At 38.0% G+C, this 21,793-nt stretch overlaps 1 protein-coding gene across 1 annotated transcript in view; it reads left to right on the top strand.

Moving 5' to 3' along the window:
* The window catches only part of SEMA3D (semaphorin 3D), a 210,109-nt gene that overhangs the window by 87,042 nt on the left and 101,274 nt on the right, over nucleotides 1–21,793 (top strand). The window contains exon 5 of the mRNA XM_033440035.2: nucleotides 10,341–10,501. Within this exon, the coding sequence (XP_033295926.1) occupies nucleotides 10,341–10,501 (161 nt within the window). The remainder of the gene's footprint in view (nucleotides 1–10,340; nucleotides 10,502–21,793) is intronic.

Here is a 21,793-nt window from a genome sequence, read left to right on the forward strand (position 1 = left end):
TGTGGCTAAAACTTCCAAAACAATGTTGAATAATAGTGGTGAGAGTGAGCAACCTTGTCTTGTTCCTGATCTTAGTGGAAATGGTTTCAGTTTTTCACTATTGAGAATGGTGTTGGCTGTGGGTTTGTCATATATGACCTTTATTATGTTGAGGTAAGTTCCCTCTATGCCTACTTTCTGGAGGGTTTTTTATCATAAATGGGTGTTGAATTTTGTCAAAAGTTTTTTTTTGCATCTATTGAGATGATCATATGGTTTTTATCCTTCAGTTTGTTAATATGGTGTATCACATTGATTGATTTGCGTATATTGAAGAATCCTTGCATTCCTGGGATAAACCCCACTTGATCATGGTGTATAATACTTTTAATATGCTGTTGGATTCTGTTTGCTAGTATTTTGTTGAGGATTTTTGCATCTATATTCATCAGTGATATTGGCCTGTAGTTTTCTTTCTTCGTGACATCTTTGTCTAGTTTTGGTATCAGGGTGATGGTGCTTTTGTAGAATGAGTATGGGAGTGTTCCTCCCTCTGCTATATTTTGGAAGAGTTTGAGAAGGATAGGTGTTAGCTCTTCTGTAAATGTTTGATAGAATTGCCTGTGAAGCCATCTGATCCTGGGCTTTTGTTTGTTGCAAGATTTTTAATCACAGTCTTAATTTCAGTGCTTGTGATTGGTCTGTTTATATTTTCTATTTCTTCCTGGTTCAGTCTCCAAAGGTTGTGCTTTTCTAAGAATTTGTCCATTTCTTCCAGGTTGTCCATTTTATTGGCATAGAGTTGCTTGTAGTAATCTCTCATGATCTTTTGTATTTCTGCAGTGTCAGTTGTTACTTGTCCTTTTTCATTTCTAATTCTATTGATTTGGGTCTTCTCCCCTTTTTTTTTGATGAGTCTGGCTAATGGTTTGTCAATTTTGTTTATCTTCTCAAAGAACCAGCTTTTAGATTTATTGATCTTTGCTATTGTTTCCTTTATTTCTTTTTCATTTATTTCTGATCTGATCTTTATGATTTCTTTCCTTCTGCTAACTTTGGGTTTTTTTGTTCTTCTTTCTCTAATTGCTTTAGGTGTAAGGTTAGATTGTTTATTTGAGATGTTTCTTGTTTCTTAAAGTAGGTTTGTATTGCTATAAGCTTCCCTCTTAGAATTGCTTTTGCTGCATCCCATAGGTTTTGGGTTGTCGTGTTTTCATTGCCATTTGTTTCTAGGTATTTTTTGATTTCCTCTTTGATTTCTTCAGTGATCTCTTCGTTATTAAGTAGCTTATTGTTTAGCCTCCCTGTGTTTGTATTTTTTACAGATTTTTTTCCTGTAATCGATGTCTGGTCTCATAGTGTTGTGGTCGGAAAAGATACTTGATACAATTTCAATTTTCTTAAATTTACCAAGGTTTGATTTGTGACCCAAGGTATGATCTACCCTGGAGAATGTTCCATGAGCACTTGAGAAGAAAGTGTATTCTGCTGTTTTTGGATGGAATGTCCTATAAGTATCAATTAACTCCATCTTGTTTAATGTATCGTTTAAAGCTTGTTTCCTTATTTATTTTCATTTTGGGTGAACTGTCCATTGGTAAAAGTGTGGTGTTAAAGTCCCCTACTATGATTGTGTTACTGTCGATTTCCCCTTTTATGGCTGTTAGTATTTGCCTTATGTATTGAGGTGTTCCTATGTTGGGTGCATAAATATTTACAATGGTTATATCTTCTTCTTGGATTGATTCCTTGATCATGATGCAGTGTCCTTCTTTGTCACTTGTAATAGTCTTTATTTAGAGAACATTACTTTTCAAAGTAGGGAAGAATATTTACCTTGCGATAGTAATGGAATGATTAAATATAGCTTTTATAAGAATGGACATACTGTAGTGTTAGGAGCTTGGTTGGAGGGAAAGAGTTGGCATAAGAAAGCTACAACTCTCAACTTCTATAAACAGGAATTCAGTGGAAATGTCTGAAAATGATGTTTTAAAAGGTACTAGTACATACATATTATTTCTATATATGAAAATAATAGAAAATAAACTACTAAATGTGTTAATATGGGGTCTAGATTAGAGGTGGACAGAGGATGGGAGAAGAGACAGATAGGCTTATATATGCCTTTTAACTTTACCTTTTGGTATGTATATACTTCGATTAATATAATTAATTTAAAAAGTAATATTGTTATAAAATATTGTTTTTTAAAGTTATTCTCACAACTCTTTGCTCTGTACATTAACTTGTGGTGATCTTATCTTGAGGAATTATTTGGTCTTGTCATATTTGTCTTGCTATTTAGAATCAGTAAAAGATGGTGTATTAAGGTATGGCTTTCCTAAGTTTTTAAAAAATTAAATACACATACTAGATTGAAAACAAACTCCTATTCACTTGTGACATGGTGTTTTGATTTTAAATATACCTTGAAATTTGAAAAAGGAGAAATTCTCAATACTTTGAAGGGAATTAAGAAAATAATTGTCAAAATAGAATCTGTCTTTCCCAGAATTACCCTCTGAGGCAGTTTATTCTGTTATTGAATTACCCTCTGCGGCAGTTTATTCTGTTATTGAATTGTTCTTCTGGAAATGTATCAGTTATTTATAATGTTAGCCATTTTATAGCTCAGTAGGAAAATTTATCATGGCCAAGCTTTTGAGAATTTAAAACAATTCATTCTTACTCAAAGTAAGAATTTAAAAGGCACCCATAATCGTAAATTGTGAATCTCACATGTGATGGATTGTATAAAGCGTCTACTGTTGAAAGCTAGCCAAAGAAGAAGAAACCTGTGATTTAAATGCATGGATGTAGATGAAAATGCGATGGTGTAAAATTACTACACTCCTATTTCACATCCTGTCCTGGCAAGAATGTAGCTTGATGATTAATAGGCTTTATTTGTTCCTAATTTATGTTTCCCTATGTGGCATCATCTGATTTATTATTGATATAGATAATATTCTGTCTAAGACCTAATGAACAGAATGATTTCCAACATTCCATTGCAGATGAGCAAATGAGAGTTTCATTGTTTTTTCTCTCTGATTTGAACTTGCATTTGCAACGTTAGGGTTAGACTTTTCACCTGGGAAAATATAACGATGATACGCCTATAATTTAGTCTTTTGTCGGGAGTTTAGCTTTGAATAACATTCTTTATACATTTGATATTGTTTGAGCAGTTAGCTATGGAGACTAAAGATACTTAAATAGAGAATAAGGGGTATGTTTGATAGGTGGAAGTGAGCCAACTTGGTGACCAAGGTCTTTTCATATGATATCAAACCTCAGAAAACCAATTGAAAGTCAGGTAGGGCCAATTTAAGATGAGTTCACTTTCGAAACGTTAAATCCAAGAAAGAATTCTTCCCTTGCCTCAGACCAAAAGCGGGAGAGACAAATACAGGTTCACAGAGAGCCAAAGGGACTCAGTGAGCCACAGCATTAGTGACTAATTTTCATTTTGGGATGAGCAGTTTGCTCCCTTTACTCAATTCCGGACCCAAACTGAGAACAGGCTTTGGGGGTTGGGGGATGGTAAGGGTGTTTTGGTAGCCAAAACATTTATGGGAACTATGGGACGAAGGAGTTCCATAGAAAGAATCTTGGGAGCCTAACGGTTGGCATGGAAGCCCAGGGAATTCAGAGATCAAGGGGGAGAAACTGAATTTATGGGGAAGGCAGGAAAAAAAACTCCTTTCCTTCTTTATTTAGACAGTTTTGCAGAGAACACACTGGAGATGTGACTGTATTCAAGAACCCTCAGAACAGCCCTACTGATATAATGGCTATTTCCTTGAGGAAAAAGAGGGGGTAGGTGGGGCAAGAATTTGTGCTTTTGTGCTGAATATTCTGAGATGGTAGGGAAAGGTGACAGGTATTTTTTTGGGGGGGGGGTTGTTTTTTGTTTGTTTTGCTTTGTTTTTTTTTGGCAAGTGCTGAGTCCTAACCACTGGCCCACCAGGGAATCCCCAAGGTGACAGGGTTTTGATCTGGATTCATTGTTGGCTGTAAGCTTTCTCTGCTGAGAAATTCTACTGGAAATTGACTTTTCCCAAAGCTGATGTTATTTTTACCCCATGAAATTCTGCCTTTAATAACTTTGATTTTCTTCTTTAAAAAAAGATCTTCCTGTGAAGTGTTCTTTAAAGGATGTGGGAAGCCATTTTTTAGCTCTGTAGTCTTCTCGTGAGAGAGATTGTCAACTCCACCCAGTTTAGAATTTCTGGCAATAAATGCAGGAATTCAAGGGTTTGGGATTTTATTCATTTAACAGTGAAACATTGAGGAAGTCTGTGCTGCTTAATCCTAAATTTATTAGATTCAGTGTGACTGACCACTCCTTTCCTCTCTGGGGTAGCGAGGAAGACTGTAGAGCATCAGGTCAAATGTTTCTACAGGCTGAATGAACAATTATATGAAGGGACACTAAAAGGGAGTTACAAAGAATTCTTTTCAGAACAAGCATTTATTTCAAATAGCAGGGACGGTGGGATCTTCAGCCTTGCCCTCACATGGAGGGGCATGTGGCTGTAGGTGAGGGGATTCATTGCTGCTGTATTTTGCCACGAAGAGAAAACTGGTTTCGTGAAGCCCACTTAACCATTCTGGGCCTCACTGAATTGGTAACAGAGGAGTCAAACAGGTTTATTGAGAAGTTCTCCCTTTAGCTCTAATTGCCGTATACCGTATTTCTGTTCTTCCCAAAGGTTAGAGACTACCTGTTCCAAAGAACAGAGCAATGGCCTGGAGTAAATAGATGAATGACAGTTTGTTACTCGATACGTTGTCCGTTTTAACAAAGTTCAATGTTAGGTTCTAATGCCCTAGAACTCCAGGGTTGGAAGGTGATCAGAGACCATTTAGTTTCTCTACCCACTGTATTGGCGAGAATTGTGTTATTTGGCCTTTGCTAATGGAGACACAGAGAGGAAGTCCTTTCTATTTTACTATTAAAAATATTTAACAGTCTACTACTTTAAGTACTGTTGTCCTTTGTCACAAGTATATTCTTGGGACTTCCCTGATGGTCCAGTGGTTAAGACTCGGTGCTCCCAATGCACAGAATTAACCCCAGGGCATGGGTTTGATCCCTGGTCGGGGAGCTAAGGTCCTGCATCCCGCATGCCACAAGGTGTGGCCTAAATAAATAAATAACTAGATAAAGTCTCCAGCCACTGGAAAAAAAAATGTGTATTCTCATTTTTGTTGTGGATGAGCATTTTCTCTCCTCTAGGCTATGAGGTCAATGAGAGTGGAACTCGTTATCAGTCGTTGGAGCATGCGCACAGTACCTGGCGATCTTAGATGAGTCAGTTGTTTGCTTTCAAAAATCTAGTTTTGTGAGGGTAGAGACTTACTTTGTTGTGTTAGAAATGAGAAATTATTCTAAATATGTTATTAACTGTATGTGGGAGACATACAATTTACCTGTGACTTCTGGTAAGATATCAGGGGATGTTGATGAACTCTGGACATACTCTTCAGCAATGCACACATACGTACAAATATAGGAAAATACCATGCTGTTTATAGGAGTTTTGAACCTCAGAACCATCCCGTTGCTCTGCCGTGGTTTGTTTATTTATTTATTTATTTTTTGCGGTACGCCGGCCTCCCGCTGTTGTGGCCTCTCCCGTTGCGGAGCACAGGCTCCGGACGCGCAGGCTCAGCGGCCATGGCTCACGGGCCCAGCCGCTCCGCGGCATGTGGGATCTTCCCGGACCGGGCCACGAAGCCGTGTCCCCTGAATCGTCAGGCGGACTCTCAACCACTGCGCCACCAGGGAAGCCCTGCCGTGGTTTATTGATCATGGATTATGAACATCTGGTCTGTGTCGACATTCAATTAAAATCCATCATGTGCATGATTTCCATAGTTAAACTAGTGGAGTAAACGATGAATCATAACTTTGCTGCATTTATTTCAGAAATAATCAGCTGTAGATTTTTCAAGAAAGTACTGAGAACAAGAGTGGGAATTTGAGGGCCTGGGTGATTGAGTGAGATTACAAACTGAGAACAAGGTGATAGGACAATGAATTGCTAAAAGAACGGCTAGAAGGAGTGATTATGGTAGTTTCGGTCAAAGGTTTAGGTAGATAGAACAAAGAATGCATTTAGGACCTAGAAGTCTGAGGAAAGGTGGGGCTGGCTAAGTAAGTACAGAGCAGGCCCTATCTGAATGGCATTTGTGAAGCCATTCACCCCACTACCAAAGGGGGAAAAAAAACAAGACGGAGTTTCTGTTCAAACGGATTATAAACTGTGGACAATCTTAAAAATCACGTGCCTGAGACTTGCCAGTTTAAGAAAAGAAAAAATAAAGCTTTGAAATATATTGCCAAATTATTAGTCTTTAACTTGCATGAGTTTGCAGCCTGCACAGCTAGCATCCATATCTGGTTCCTGAAACCCTTGGAGTGTATCAGCTTTAGGTGTTAAGATTCAGACTCGGGATTTAACTTTTTTTTTCTAGGCTGGATGATCCCGTGGAAACAAAAATGACTTTGCTTGGTTTGGCAGAAATGCAAGAAAGATAAACTGTTTGGGGAAGAGGGAACCTGTTCCAATCCCTGTCCCAAGGTCTTTTCAAAATGTGTGCATCAGCCTGAGAAATTTTCATATGTAATGCCTAAGTCTTGTTATTTAGTTTGGCTACAAAGCATCTGGGAAGCATGCTTTAATCGTTCTGATGCTAACATTGTTACAAGGCAACGTTAAATCATTTTGAAGTGATAATGCTTCAGGTTAGTCACTATTTTTGCAGCTGTTTTTCCTTGTCAAATTTGTTTGAAACTAAAACCAATAGGATTAATTATGGTAAAAGAAAATAAAGCAAATGATGACCTCAACTTTATTTTTCTCACTGTTTGCGTAGAGAGGGAAAATGAGACGCAAGATTCTTAAATGTCGTCCTCTTCCCATTAGCACTGCCATAATTCAGGGACTCAACATGTTTCAGAAACTTCTGGGGAGCCTCTCTGCCCCCATCTTTCCTGATTCTCATCCATCCTGAACACTGCAGCCAGACTTATTTTTGTAATATTCAGCTATAGTCTCTGTCACGTTTCCTGCACAAAATACTTTAGTGGCTTTCAGTTACCTACATAATACCCGACCTCCGCAGCCTGCCATCTTATGCCCTAATTACCTGGAGGCATCCTCACTTCTCACTGCCCCTGCCTCTTCTCTCTGTTCCAGCATACTGAACTACTGCAATTCCCCAAATTTATTAAAGTGCTTGATTTGTCTCAGACTCTGAGATACGTGCTGGGGTTTCCAAGATAAGTAAGGCCTGGTCTTGGCCCTGAAGGAACTCATACCCCATAGTAGGAGATAGCATTAAACATGCAGTACGTAAGTATAATATACGATGGTGTGTACCCTTGTACATTCTAGCACTCTTCTGCTTGGAATAAACTTTTCTTTATGTTTTTCCTGTAAAGCTTCTGTCTGTCCTTCAAGACTGTTCACAAGTATCACCTCCTTTTGTAAGGCGATGCACAATTAATTACTTGAAAGATTTGTTAACATTTTGTATACACTTGTATTATAATTTATTGTGCTTATGTTGTATTGTCTATGCATATGTTGTACTGTCTGCATATCTATTTGCACAGGGCTCTGTGAGCTCCTTGATGGTAGGACTCAGCCATTCCACAACCTTAAGCAGCATGTTCAATACTTAACACGTACTAGAAGCTTATAAATATTTGTGGACAGAGTAGCTTTTTAATGTTATTCAAATATTATTTTAAAAAACATACAGCTGTTCTAATCTTCATAAGTCAGATTTAATGGAAGATGAGATAATACTCTTTAATAGAACTTATTTGGCCCAAACCGGAGTTTAATATTCAAAGTAACAGTTAATGTTTTTTGAACTTTTCCTATTTTCAAGGCATTGTTCTAAGAACTTTATATAAATTACCTCCTTTAATCATCATGAGAATTACTTTATAGATGAGAAAACCAAGGCACAGAGAGTTTTAATTTGTTGTCCTCGATCACACAGCCAGAGTTGCAAAACTAGGATATTATGCAGCTGATCTGGGCCTAAAGCTCACACTCTTGCTTATTAGGCTTAGCCATGTTTCATTTTGTAATTAACATTGCAATGCATAGTTCAAAATAGTTGATTATGATCTATGGACACTTGAAATAGTATGGATTTATAACCTAAAACCTACTTTCCTCTATTAGTTGGGTCAAGATATCCTCTTGGAAATCCCTTTACATACTTCCATTTTGCCCATTTCATTCTTAGTTAAACAAGGGGAAATCCCATGGAAGATACAGAATTGCCTGATTGAATAAAGGTTTGTGTGAAATGTTTTCTCTTTTTAAGGCTTTAGATCGTATCTGTCTTGTCTGTTCTCTTGGTTCCATTCTTTTCCCTTCTGTTCTACTTTGCAATCAATATGGAATATTTACTGGATATCAGCCCTGCAAAAATAGGCTTATTACTACATTTGAAGATGCTAAAATATATTATCCCATTGTGTCTTTGGTCTGAAAAATGCTTAATGTTTTATTTAACTTTAGTAGAAAAATAATTCGTGTAGAGTTAAGACTTCGATCCAGGGTGCACAAAGCATGATTCATAAATATTAATAAGACATTTATGTTTGGTAAAGCCACACTCACTTGAGAATTCAAGTAGTATCGTGTCTTCTTCAGCATATGACCTTTTAGTTTGTCAAAACTAAGACAAAAAATCTATCTCAGTGACTAAAAGAAGTAACATTTAATCATTGTAAATTAGAAAAGTAGAGTGACAGGAATTCTCAAAAACATCAAATAGTAATAAAGCCCACAGTTGATGGATGGAATATATAGGCTTTAAATTTAAGGGACTCAAATATCCATTTTACAGAGATTGAAAACTGCCATTACACATTTCGGAAGCATCTTGATGCCTGTTTCTAAGACATCGTCTCTTTTTACTTTTCTCATTAATTGATAATGAATTGCTTGAACATAATGATTTAGTTTTAAAGTCCAGTAACATAATGGACTTTAATAAAAGTGATGAGTGATATTATTATCTTATTGGTATTTAATAGTCTAGGATTGTAGAAAATGAGAGGGTATGTTTTGTACTTGGGGTGAAACATATTGAAAAGATTTGGGCTCCTGTAAACTCAGACCTAAATTTATTTATTTATTTTGTTTGGTTTTATTTTTGGTTTTTGTTTTTTTTGGCCATGCCACATGGCTTGCGGGATCTTAGTTCCTTGACCAGAGATTGAACCTGTGCCCTCAGCAGTGGGACCGTGGAGTCCTAACCACTAACCCTCAGACCTAAATTTAAATAGGAATCTGTTCATATCACAATTATAACCGAAACAAAGAATTAGGCCTGGTAACAAACGAAAGATAAACGGAGACTGGGATTGAGGTTATATTATCACCTTTGCCACCATAGTTTTGTGACTTTAGGGCATGTGGCTTCATCTTGATGGAATTAAACACCTCCATTTATAACATCATGAATTTGCATTAATTGATTTTTAAGGTCCCTTCTTGCTTTATAATTCTGATTCCATCACTGGTTCAGGATCACATCTCCTTCAGAATCCATTGCTTCTCTGTTTACATCTTGCTGTATATGTGAAATAGGCACCGTGTAATCTTCTAGACATGGGGTCAATCTGGACACTATCAAAAGTAGAAGGGAGAAAAAATGCCTGAGATTTATCACACACTTAGTTTGCTGCTTACTTTGCATACATTGATAATTTGATCAGTTTGCAAATCTTGCTGTAGTTGGTAGATGCTTTAATTTATAACTTAAGAAGTCAGGGACTTCCCTGGTGGCGCAGTGGTTAAGACTCCGCCTGCCAATGCAGGAGACACAGGTTTGAACCCTGGTCTGGGAAGATCCCACATTCCGTGGAGCAACTAAGCCCGTGCACCACGACTACCTGGACACCGCAATGAAGAGTAGCCCCCGCTTACCTGCCGCAACTAGAGAAAGCCCATGTGCAGCAATGAAGACCCAGTGCAGCCAAAAATAGATAAATAGATTTACTTTAAAAAAGGTATTTAAAAAAAAGGTAAAACAGCGTTGTGAGAAATTTTGCATTTATTGCTTTTGTGTTAACATGTTTTATATTCATTTTTGATAATAAGATAAACATGTCAATAAAATACAAATATAAGTTCCATCTCTTGCTAAATGAGTATGTGCTAAAAACTGTATATTGTTTTCATATATCTAAATTGGAGCTTTCATGCTGTGTATATGCATTTACAAAGTGGAACAGTGTGTATATGGAGGCAAATAAAGATTTTGCTTATTCAGAATTTTTTCTTTCTTTTTATCCTTCTTTTACTTCCCCGTAGACTTGCTGCTTTCAAATAGCTGTATTCCCTTTTTGGGCTCATCGGAAGGACTGGATTTCCAAACCACTTTGTTAGATGAGGAGAGGGGCAGGCTGCTGCTGGGAGCCAAGGACCACATCTTCCTGCTCAGTCTGGTTGACATAAACAAAAATTTTAAGAAGGTCAGTTTATTTCTATATAGTTTACTGAATGCATTTATTTTCATCTATGCCCTTTTCCTTCGCTTTTGTTTTATTTTAAGTGATTCAGTGTCAAATGCAGTAGGTCATTTACATGTCAAAAAAGAACATGTTAAAAGAACTTATTGCCTCTGATACATGTTTTTGGATTTTTATGGATTTAAGTACAAGAGTGAGTATAATACTAAAACCTTTGAAAATCTGAATGAAAGGCATGAAAAGTTAGTAAATGGATACTACTTTACATAACAGAAATGCAAAGTTTTGGATTTAAAAGCTGGAAAATGAGTTATTCATGAAATATTAACATTTATATCTATAGCAATTATTGTAAAATTAAATTTTTATTAATTTTCAATGAATAAGCATACTTAATGATAGTGTGGCTCTGGTAGGATTTTAGCACCACACTGGTTTCTCCACACTCTCCTTTTATATCTGAGCAAGTTTCTTCTATGGCTCAGTCACATTCAGGTAGGGAAGATGAATAATGCCTCACTTGTGGGCTCGTTAAGAACAATCTTAGCACTTAAAAGAAATATATTCTAGTTATTCAAAACCCAAAAAGCAACTGTTGTTGTAGCCTACATTTTCAACTAGCACTGTGATACCCAAAGAAAAGACTGTCACACTGTTTTATCAATTATTGTTAGCCAGTAATTTAGTAAATATCAATATCTATGCAAACAAAAATGGATACCAAGGCTAGAAGAGTTGAATGACTGATGAGAAGACATAATATATGACCTATTCTGCATCTATGAGGTATCTTTGATTGTTTTTCTTTCTCTTCTTTGCCAGAAGAAATACTACTGCAAAAGAAATATAAGGAGCCATTTCAAGCTTTCAGGTCAATAGTTCCCAACACTGAGTTTATAGAGACTTCTTCCCATTCAGAGTTATGTGTAGGTCATTCTTGGACTTTGAAGCTTCATACGGCTTTCACCTACAATGACCACTTTAACTTAACCCTCTAATTTTGAGTTAGTAAAATAAATATCAGTTGTCCAGTTATTTGAATTATATCAGCACTCAGGGCTTCAGTCTACATAGGCAAAATATTTGTCACCATATGTGTTACTATCACTTAATGAACACATGCATTAGAAACAATGTTTTTGCTCTTCTAATCACTTAATTTTTAAGTAGTACTTCCACACATTTTTGAGGTCCACCAAAGGAAAAGGAATAATGTTTTATGAATGCTCAGGTATGATAAAGAAATAATCTTTGAATGCAAATGTATACACATGCATTCCATGTAATCTGTGTTTCTAGAAGAAGAATGAGGGCTAAAATATTTCCAGTAGTTGTTCTTGACTTGTGTTATTCCAGACACACAAAATCATAAGGTTATCTTATTTGTTTTGGAATTATTCTGCAGCCTAGATATTGTTTACAGTAAGGTGGAATAAACAGCTGATTATGTGCTAGAATTTGAAAAACTTGTCCTTTCATTCTGCCATTTTAGCTCCATTCCATTCTTTTTTTTTTAAACATCTTTATTGGAGTATAATTGCTTTACAATGGTGTGTCAGTTTCTGCTTTATAACAAAGTGAATCAGTTATACCTATACATATGTTCCCATATCTCTTCCCTCTTGTGTCACCCGCCCTCCCACCCTCCCTATCCGACCCCTCTAGGTGGTCACAAAGCACCCAGCTGATCTCCCTGTGCTATGCGGCTACTTCCCACTACCTATCTGTTTTACGTTTGGTAGTGTCTATATGTCCATGCCACTCTCTCAGTTTGTCCCAGCTTACCCTTCCCCCTCCCTATATCCTCAAGTCCATTCTCTAGTAGGTCTGTGTCTTTATTCCCGTCTTGCCCCTAGGTTCTTCATAAACTTTTCTTTTTTTCTTAGATTCCATATATATGTGTTAGCATACAGTATTTGTTTTTCCTCTTTCTGACTTACTTCACTCTGTATGACAGACTCTAGGTCCATCCACCTCACTACAAATAACTCAATTTTGTTTCTTTTTATGGCTGAGTAATATTCCATTGTATATATGTGCCACATCTTCTTTATCCATTCATCTGTCGATGGACACTTAGGTTGCTTCCATGTCCTGGCTATTGTAAATAGAGCTGCAATGAACATTGTGGTACATGACTCTTTTTGAATTATGGTTTTCTCAGGGTATATGCCCAGTAGTGGGATTGCTGGGTTGTATGGTAATTTGTTCAGTTTTTTAAGGAACCTCCATACTGTTCTCCATAGTGGCTGTACCAATTTACATTCCCACCAGCAGTGCAAGAGGGTTCCCTTTTCTCCACACCTTCTCCAGCATTTATGGTTTGTAGATTTTTTGATGATGGCTATTCTGACTGGTGTGAGATGATATCTCATTGTAGTTTTGATTTGCATTTTTCTAATGATTAATGATGTTGAGCATTCTTTCATGTGTTTGTTGGCGATCTGTATATCTTCTTTGGAGAAAAGTCTATTTAGATCTTCTGCCTATTTTTGGATTGGGTTGTTTTTTTTTTTTGATATTGAGCTGCATTAGCTGCTTGTAAATTTTGGAGATAAATCCTTTGTCAGTTGCTTCATTTGCAAATATTTTCTCCCATTCTGAGGGTTGTCTTTTGGTCTTGTTTATGGTTTCCTTTGCTGTGCAAAAGCTTTTAAGTTTCATTAGGTCCCATTTGTTTATTTTTGATTTTATTTCCATTTCTCTAGGAGATGGGTCAAATAGGATCTTGCTGTGATTTATGTCATAGAATGTTCTGCCTATGTCTTCCTCTAAGAGTTTGATAGTGTCTGGCCTTACATTTAGGTCTTTAATCCATTTTGAGTTATTTTTGTGTATGGTGTTAGGGAGTGTTCTAATTTCAATCTTTTATATTTAGCTGTCCAGTTTTCCCAGCACCACTTATTGAAGAGGCTGTCTTTTCTCCATTGTATATTCCTGCCTCCTTCATCAAAGATAAGGTGACCATATGTGCGTGGGTTTATCTCTGGGCTTTCTATCCTGTTCCACTGATCTATATTTCTGTTTTTGTGCCAGTACCATACTGTCTTGATTACTGTAGCTTTGTAGTATAGTCTGAAGTCAGGAAGCCTGATTCGTCCAGCTCCGTTTTTCGTTCTCAAGATTGCTTTGGCTATTCGGGGTCTTCTGTGTTTCCACACAAATTGTGAAATTTTTTGTTCTACTTCTGTGAAAAATGCCATTGGTAGTTTGATAGGGATTGCATTGAATCTGTAGATTGCTTCGGGTAGTAGTCATTTTCATAATGTTGATTCTTCCAATCCAAGAACATGGTATACCTCTCCATCTATTTGTATCATCTTTAATTTCTTTCATCAGTGTCTTATAATTTTCTGCATACAGGTGTTTTGTCTCCTTCATTAGGTTTATTCCTAGATACTTTATTCTCTTTGTTGCAATTGTAAATGGGAGTGTTTTCTTAATTACACTTTCAGATTTTTCATCATTAGTGTATAGGAACGCCAGAGATTTCTGTGCATTAATCTTGTATCCTGCTACTTTACCAAATTCATTGATTAACTCTAGTAGTTTTCTGGTAGCATCTTTAGGATTCTCTATGTACAGTATCATGTCATCTGCAAACAGTGACAGGTTTACTTCTTTTCCAATTTGGATTCCTTTTATTTCTGTTTCTTCTCTGATTGGTGTGGCTAAAATTTCCAAAGCAATGTTGAATAATAGTGGTGAGAGTGGGCAACGTTGCCTTGTTCCTGACCTTAGTGGAAAGGGTTTCAGTTTTTCACCACTGAGAACGATGTTGGCTGTGGGTTTGTCATATATGGCCTTTATCATGTTGAGGAAAGTTCCTTCTATGCTTACTTTCTGGAGGGTTTTTATCATAAATTGGTGTTGAATTTTGTCGAAAGCTTTCTCTGCATCAATTGAGATGATCGTATATGGTTTTTCTCCTTCAATTTGTTAATATGGTGTATCACGTTGATTGATTTGCGTATACTGAAGAATCCTTGCATTCCTGGGATAAACCCCACTTGATCATGGTGTATGATCCTTTAATGTACTGTTGGATTCTGTTTGCTAGTATTTTGTTGAGGATTTTTGAATCTATGTTCATCAGTGACATTGGCCTGTAGTTTTCTTTCTTCGTGGCATCTTTGTCTGGTTTTGGTATCAAGGTGATGGTGGCCTCATAGAATGAGTTTGGGAGTGTTCCTCCCTCTGCTATATTTTGGAAGAGCTTGAGAAGGGTAGGTGTTATCTCTTCTTTAAATGTTTGATAGAATTGGCCTGTGAAGCCATCTTGTCCTGGGCTTTTGTTTGTTGGAAGATTTTTAATCACAGTTTCAATTTCAGTGCTTGTGATTGGTCTGTTCATATTTTCTATTTCTTCCTGATTCAGTCTTGGAAGGTTGTGCATTTCTAAGAATTTGTCCATTTCTTCTAGGTTGTCCATTTTATTGGCATAGAGTTGCTTGTAGTAATCTCTCATGATCCTTTGTATTTCTGCAGTGTCAGTTGTTACTTCTTTTTCATTTCTAACTCTATTGATTTGAGTCTTCTCCCTTTTTTTCTTGATGAGTCTGGCTAATGGTTTATCAGTTTTATTTATCTTCTCAAAGAACCAGCTTTTAGATTTATTGATCTTTGCTATTGTTTCCTTTATTTCTTTTTCATTTATTTCTGATCTGATCTTCATGATTTCTTTCCTTCTGCTAACTTTGGGGATTTTTGTTCTTCTTTCTCTAATTGCTTTAGGTGTAAGGTTAGGTTGTTTGATATGTTTCTTGTTTCTTAAGGTAGGATTGTATTGCTATAAACGTCCCTCTTAAAACTGCTTTTGCTGCATCCCATAGGTTGTGGGTTGTCGTGTTTTCATTGTCATTTGTTTCTAGGTATTTTTTGATTTCCTCTTCGATTTCTTCAGTGATCTCTTGGTTATTAAGTAGTATATTGTTTAGCCTCCCTGTGTTTGTATTTTTTACAGATTTTACCCTGTAATCGATATCTACTCTCATAGCGTTGTGGTCAGAAAAGATACTTGATATGATTTCAATTTTCTTAAGTTTACCAAGGCTTGATTTGTGACCCAAGATATGATCTATCCTGGAGAATGTTCCATGAGCACTTGAGAAGAATGTGTATTCTGTTGTTTTTGGATGGAATGTCCTGTAAATATCAATTAAGTACATCTTCTTTAATGTATCATTTAAAGCTTATATTTCCTTATTTATTTTCATTTTGGATGATCTGTCCATTGGTGAAAGTGGGGTGCTAAAGTCCCCTACTATGAATGTGTTACTGTCAATTTCCCCGTTTTATGGCTGTTACTGTTTGCCTTATGTATTGAGGTGCTCCTATGTTGGGTGCATAAATATTTACAATTTTTATATTTTCTCCCTTGATCGATCCCTTGATCATTATGTAGTGTCCTTCTTTGTCTCTTCTAATATTCTTTATTTTAAAGTCTATTTTGTCTGATATGAGAATTGCTACTCCAGCTTTCTTTTGATTTCCATGTGCATGGAATATCTTTTTCCATCCGCTCACTTTCAGTCTGTATGTATCCGTAGGTCTGAAGTGCGTCTTGTTTAGACAGCATATATATGGGTCTTGTTTTTGTATCCATTCAGCCAGTCTATGTCTTTTGGTTGGAGCATTTAATACATTTACATTTAAGGTAAGTATCAGTATATATGTTCCTATTCCCATTTTCTTAATTGTTTTGGGTTTGTTACTGTAGATCTTTTCCTTCTCTTGTGTTTCCTGCCGAGAGAAGTTCCTTTAGCATTTGTTGTAGAGCTGATTTGGTGGTGCTGAATTCTCTTAGCTTTTGCTTGTCTGTAAAGGTTTTAATTTCTCCATCAAATCTGAATGAGATCCTTGCTGGGTAGAGTAATCTTGGTTGTAGGTTTTTCTCCTTCCTCACTTTCAGTATGTCCTGCCACTCCCTCTGGCTTGCAGGGTTTCTGCTGAGAGATCAGCTGTTAACCTTATGGGGATTCCCTTGTGTGTTATTTGTTGTTTTTCCCTTGCTGCTTTTAATATGTTTTCTTTGTATTTAATTTTTGACAGTTTGATTAATATGTGTCTTGGCAGGTTTGTCCTTGGATGTATCCTGTATGGGACTCTCTGTGCTTCCTGGATTTGATTAACTATTTCCTTTCCCATATTAGGGAAGTTTTCAACTATAATCTCTTCACTATTTTCTCAGTCCCTTTCTTTTTCTCTTCTTCTTCTGGGACCCCTATTATTTGAATGTTGGTGCGTTTAATGTTGTCCCAGAGGTCTCTGAGACTGTCCTCAGTTCTTTTCATTCTTTTTTCTTTATTCTGCTCTGCAGTAGTTATTTCCACTATTTTATCTTCCAGGTCACTTATCTGTTCTTCTGCCTCAGTTATTCTGCTATTGTTTCCTTCTAGAGAATTTTTCATTTCATTTATTGTGTTGTTCATCATTGTTTGTTTGCTCTTTAGTTCTTCTAGGTCCTTGTTAAACGTTTCTTATATTTTCTCTATTCTATTTCCAAGATTTTGGATCATCTTTACTATCATTATTCTGAATTCTTTTTCAGGTAGACTGCCTATTTCCTCTTCATTTGTTAGGTCTGGTGGGTTTTCACCTTGCTCCTTCATCTGCTCTGTGTTTATCTGTTTTCTCATTTTGCTTAACTTACTGTGTTTGGGGTCTCCTTTTCGCAGGCTGCATGTTTGTAGTTCCCGTTGTTTTTGGTATCTGTACTCAGTGGCTAAGGTTGGTCCAGCGGGTTTTGTAGGCTTCCTGGTGGAGGGGACTAGTGCCTATGTTCTGGTGGATGAGGCTGGATCTTGTCTCTCTAGTGGGCAGGTTCATGTCTGGTGGTGTGTTTGGGGTGTCTGTGGCCTTATTATTATTTTAGGCAGCCTCTGTGCTAATCGGTGGGGTTGTTTTCCTGTCTTGCTAGTTGTTTGGCATAGGGTGTCCAGCACTGTAGCTTGCTGGTCGTTGAGTGGAGCTGGGTCTTGGCATTGAGATGGAGATCTCTGGGAGATTTTCACCCTTTGGTATTACATGGAGCTGGGAAGTCTCTTGTGGACCACTGTCCTGAAGTTGGCTCTCCCACCTCAGAGGCACAGCACTGACTCCTGGATGGAGCACCAAGAGCCTTTCAACCACATGACTCAGAATAAAAGGGAGAAAATGTAAAAAGAAAGAAAGAAAGAGGATAAAATAAAGTTATTAAAATAAAAAATAAATAATTATTAAGAAAAAAAATTTAAAAAGTGAAAAAACCAAAGAACGGACAGACAGAACCCTAGGACAAATGGTAAAAGCAAAGCTATACAGACAAAATCTCACACAGAAGCATACACATACACACTCACAGAAAGGAAAAGGGGAAAAAATCATAAATCTTGCTCTCAAAGTCCACCTCCTCAATTTGGGATGATTCGTTGTCTATTCAGGTATTCCACAGATGCAGGGTACGTCAAGTTGATTGTGGAGCTTTAATCCGCTGCTTCTGAGGCTGCTGGGAGAAATTTTCTTTTCTCTTCTTTGTTCGCACAGCTCCCTGCGTTCAGCTTTGTATTTGACCCTGCCTCTAAGTGTAGGTCGCCTGAGGGCGTCTGTTCTTTGCTCAAACGGGGTTAAAGGAGCTGCTGATTCGGGGGCTCTGGCTCACTCAGGCCGGGGGGAGGGAGGAGCACGGAGTGCGGGGCGAGCCTGTGGCGGCAGAGGCTGTTGTGACGTTGCACCAGCTTGAGGTGTGCTGTGCGTTCTCCTGGGGAAGTTGTCCCTGGATCCCGGGACCCCGGCAGTGGCGGGCTGCACAGGCTCTCGGGAGGGGAGGTGTGGATAGTGACCTGTACTTGCTCACAGGCTTCTTGGTGGCAGCGGCAGCAGCCTTAGCGTCTCATGCCTGTCTCTGGGGTCCGCGCTGATAGCCGCGGCTCGCACCCGTCTCTGGAGCTCCTTTTAGCGGCGCTCTTAATCCCCTCTCCTCGTGCATCAGGAAACAAGAGGCAAGAAAAAGTCTCTTACCTCTTTGGCAGGTCCAGACTTTTTCCTGGACTCCGTCCTGGCTAGCCGTGGCGCACTAACCACTTCAGGCTCTGTTCACGCCACCAACTCCAGTCCTCTCCCTGTGCTCCGACCGAAGCCCAAGCCTCAGCTCCCAGCCCTGCACACCCCGGCGGGTGAGCAGACAAGCCTGTCAGGCTGGTGAGTGCCGGTCGGCACTGATCCTCTGTGCGGGAATCTCTCCACTTTGCCCCCTGCACCCCTGTTGCTGTGCTTGCCTCTGCGGCGCCAAAGCTTTCCCCCTCCGCCACCTGCAGTCTCCGCCCGCGAAGGGCCTTCCTAGCGTGTGGAAACCTTTTCTCCTTCCCAGCTCCCTCCCACTGGCACAGGTCCTGTCCCTATTTTTTTGTCTCTGTTTATTCTTTTTTCTTTTGCCCTACCCAGGTACGTGGGGAGTTTCTTGCCTTTTGGGAGGTCTGAGGTCTTCTGCCAGCGTTCAGTAGGTGTTCTGTAGGAGTTGTTCCATGTGTAGCTGTATTTCTGGTGTATCTGTGGGGAGGAAGGTGATCTCCACGTGTTACTCTTCCGCCATCTTGAAGGTCCTCCCCATTTATTCTTAAGGGTATATTTTTTCCTTAGGAATTTTTTTTTAAGTACTCATGCTTCTAGTATATAGCCTATAGATGGTATCAACTAATATCTAAATCATCAGTAAATATCTTAGTAGGGGATGAGTCTTTTTATGAAAGTGTCCAAAGAAAATCCCATTCAACTTCGCAGTTTTGCTTTAAAAGATGCTACATAGCTAACAAAGCATTTTTCTAAATATGTCTCAGTCTTACAAAATAGCAAAAATCAATTCATACTTTTAAGGGAATTTGTTCTTGTGCTGTTCTCTGCCTTCAGGGATTGGAAGAAAAAGTCCATTTATCTGAACTGAGTGTATTAGATCATTGCTTAAAATAAATTCTGATAGCTAACTTCCTTCTGTGGCTATTTTAAGCAAATCTCTCTTTGGCCATATTCCATGCTTGAAATGTGCTAATATTTAATAAAATAAATGTTTGTGAAATATTGCTTTCCCATATGATGTTATTGAAATAAATGGTCATTTGAACACATTATAAAATTAGGGTCTGTACTAGAGATTTTCTGCCTAACTGATTTTTCTTTATCTTTGTAAAATGAACCATTCATAAAGGGATTATGCATGTAAAGGTAAGAATTTATGTTTATGTAGGTATCCACCTTTAAAATTGATATAAATCACACCAGTGCTAAAAGGTACTTACTCCACAGTAGCAAGTAAGTGTCAAGATGTAGTAGTTTAGCAGTGTTTAGACCTACGTGGTTTGCGTTGGCTCAGTGCCCCTCCGCAAAAATCCAGACTGCTCTGTGGAAGAAACCACACATGTTGGGACTCTGGGGCTGAAGGATGTCCGTTGTATTCTTTAGAGTTAAAGCAATCTACAACACATAATTGAGTTATGAGTGACTGGTTGGGAATTTTTTCCTCTGGGAAATTAAAAAAAAATTCTATAGAGGGTATTTGAAGTATCAAAATTTAGGATATATGTTTATTTGAAGTGCCTGTTGAAAAACAGCCATTGCCATTTCATATTTGTCACAAGCCTTTAGAGTGGAATCACCAGAAGTAATAGCATTATCGTTTGCAAAAGTATTTTCATAATAAATATTTAATAATATCCTTGTTATTATCTTTACTCTGTTCAGACTAGATTTTGAGTCTTCTGCAATGAATGGGGCAGGTATATGATCAATAAACTTTGATGAGTAAATGGCTGTAGAGGGAGAAAGTCAAAATTAGACCTTTCAGGGCATTTCTTCCATCTAGAAAGTAAAAATTAAGTAGACTGAATTTTTTTTTTAACTCTCTGAGATTTTGATGAGAGGTAATATTCTGATCTTTTAAAAAAAAATTATTTCTACAGGGACTTAATAGACCTAAGGGCAAGTATAAGCATCACCAGGGATGTGATGCCTCAATTTTTAAGTAGGCTTTTTCTAGAGTTGTTCCCTAAGGCCTCTCTTTAGTTCAGGTACCCTGTGGATTCCTCTCTGGGACAGGTTTGGGACAGATAATGCAACACTAGATCAAAATGGAGTAATCAGATGCAGACATAAGTGATCCCATTCCAAGGACAAAGATGTGGAACTGTATTTAACCACTCCCAACAGTTTTGTTGTAGGTTGAGTTCCCCCAGAGGCCAACTATGATATGAAGATTAGCTTATAGGATATTTGTAAGGGAGTGTTCTTGGGATCAACACTTGTGAGGGCATCACTAAGGAAGTAGCATTAGACAAGGGGAGGACCAAGCTGTGACGCAGTCCCAACAAAAGCCTCAGCCGATCGGCCATGCTGAGAAGGTGGCAGGCCCTTCAATATTTTTCTCTAGTATAAGTGATAATGCCATTATTCATCTGGGTTTATCTTGTGAAAGAGAATCTCCTTTTTCTCGCCATCTCATCCATTCACCATGACCATCGTATTATCTCTTAGAAAACAAAAATCTGATCATATTTCTTCCCTGTTTACACGCTTCTGGGAGTTCTTGATTTCCAAGGAACTTGAATAAACTTCAAGGCCCTTGCCACCCATTTCTGCTCTGTTTCCAGTATTGACTTCTAAGGCCCTTCCTACCCATTTCTGCTCTGTTTCCAGTCTCATTTTTATCCACTCTTCCTCGTTCCCTCACTAGTACTTTACTTTCTGCTTTCCTCTTTCTCTCTTTCTTTTACTCTAACTGCCATGTTACAAAATGAATAGCTTTCAAGTTTTGTGCTTTTGCTACAACTTTGTGAAATTGACATTCACTTTCTTGCTCATCTCACTCTTTGTTTTTGAAGGCACTTACCTAATACTGCTCTTTTACCTCAGGAGACATAACTCTTCTTTGTGTTTACTAGAGCATTTTATATATTTATACCAGTGTCAGATGTCCTATCTGATAGAACTGTTATTATCCATTTGTGTAAATATATGACCCTCTTAATTATATACTCCTTGAATAGGGGAACTATTTTTTCTACACTTCTGATTCTCCTTTAGTACATACTACAGTGTCTTACACATAAAGGATACTAAATAATGTTCATTTTGTTGTTTTTTTTTTTTTTTTTTTTTTTTTTTTTTTTTGGCGGTACACGGGCCTCTCACTGCTGTGGCCTCTCCCGTTTCGGAGCACAGGCTCCGGACGCGCAGGCCCAGCGGCCATGGCTCACGGGCCCAGCCGCTCCGCGGCACGTGGGATCCTCCCGAACCGGGGCACGAACCCGTGTCCCCTGCGTCGGCAGG

This window comes from Orcinus orca, chromosome 9 (assembly GCF_937001465.1).
Source record: "Orcinus orca chromosome 9, mOrcOrc1.1, whole genome shotgun sequence".
NCBI lineage: Eukaryota > Metazoa > Chordata > Mammalia > Artiodactyla > Delphinidae > Orcinus > Orcinus orca.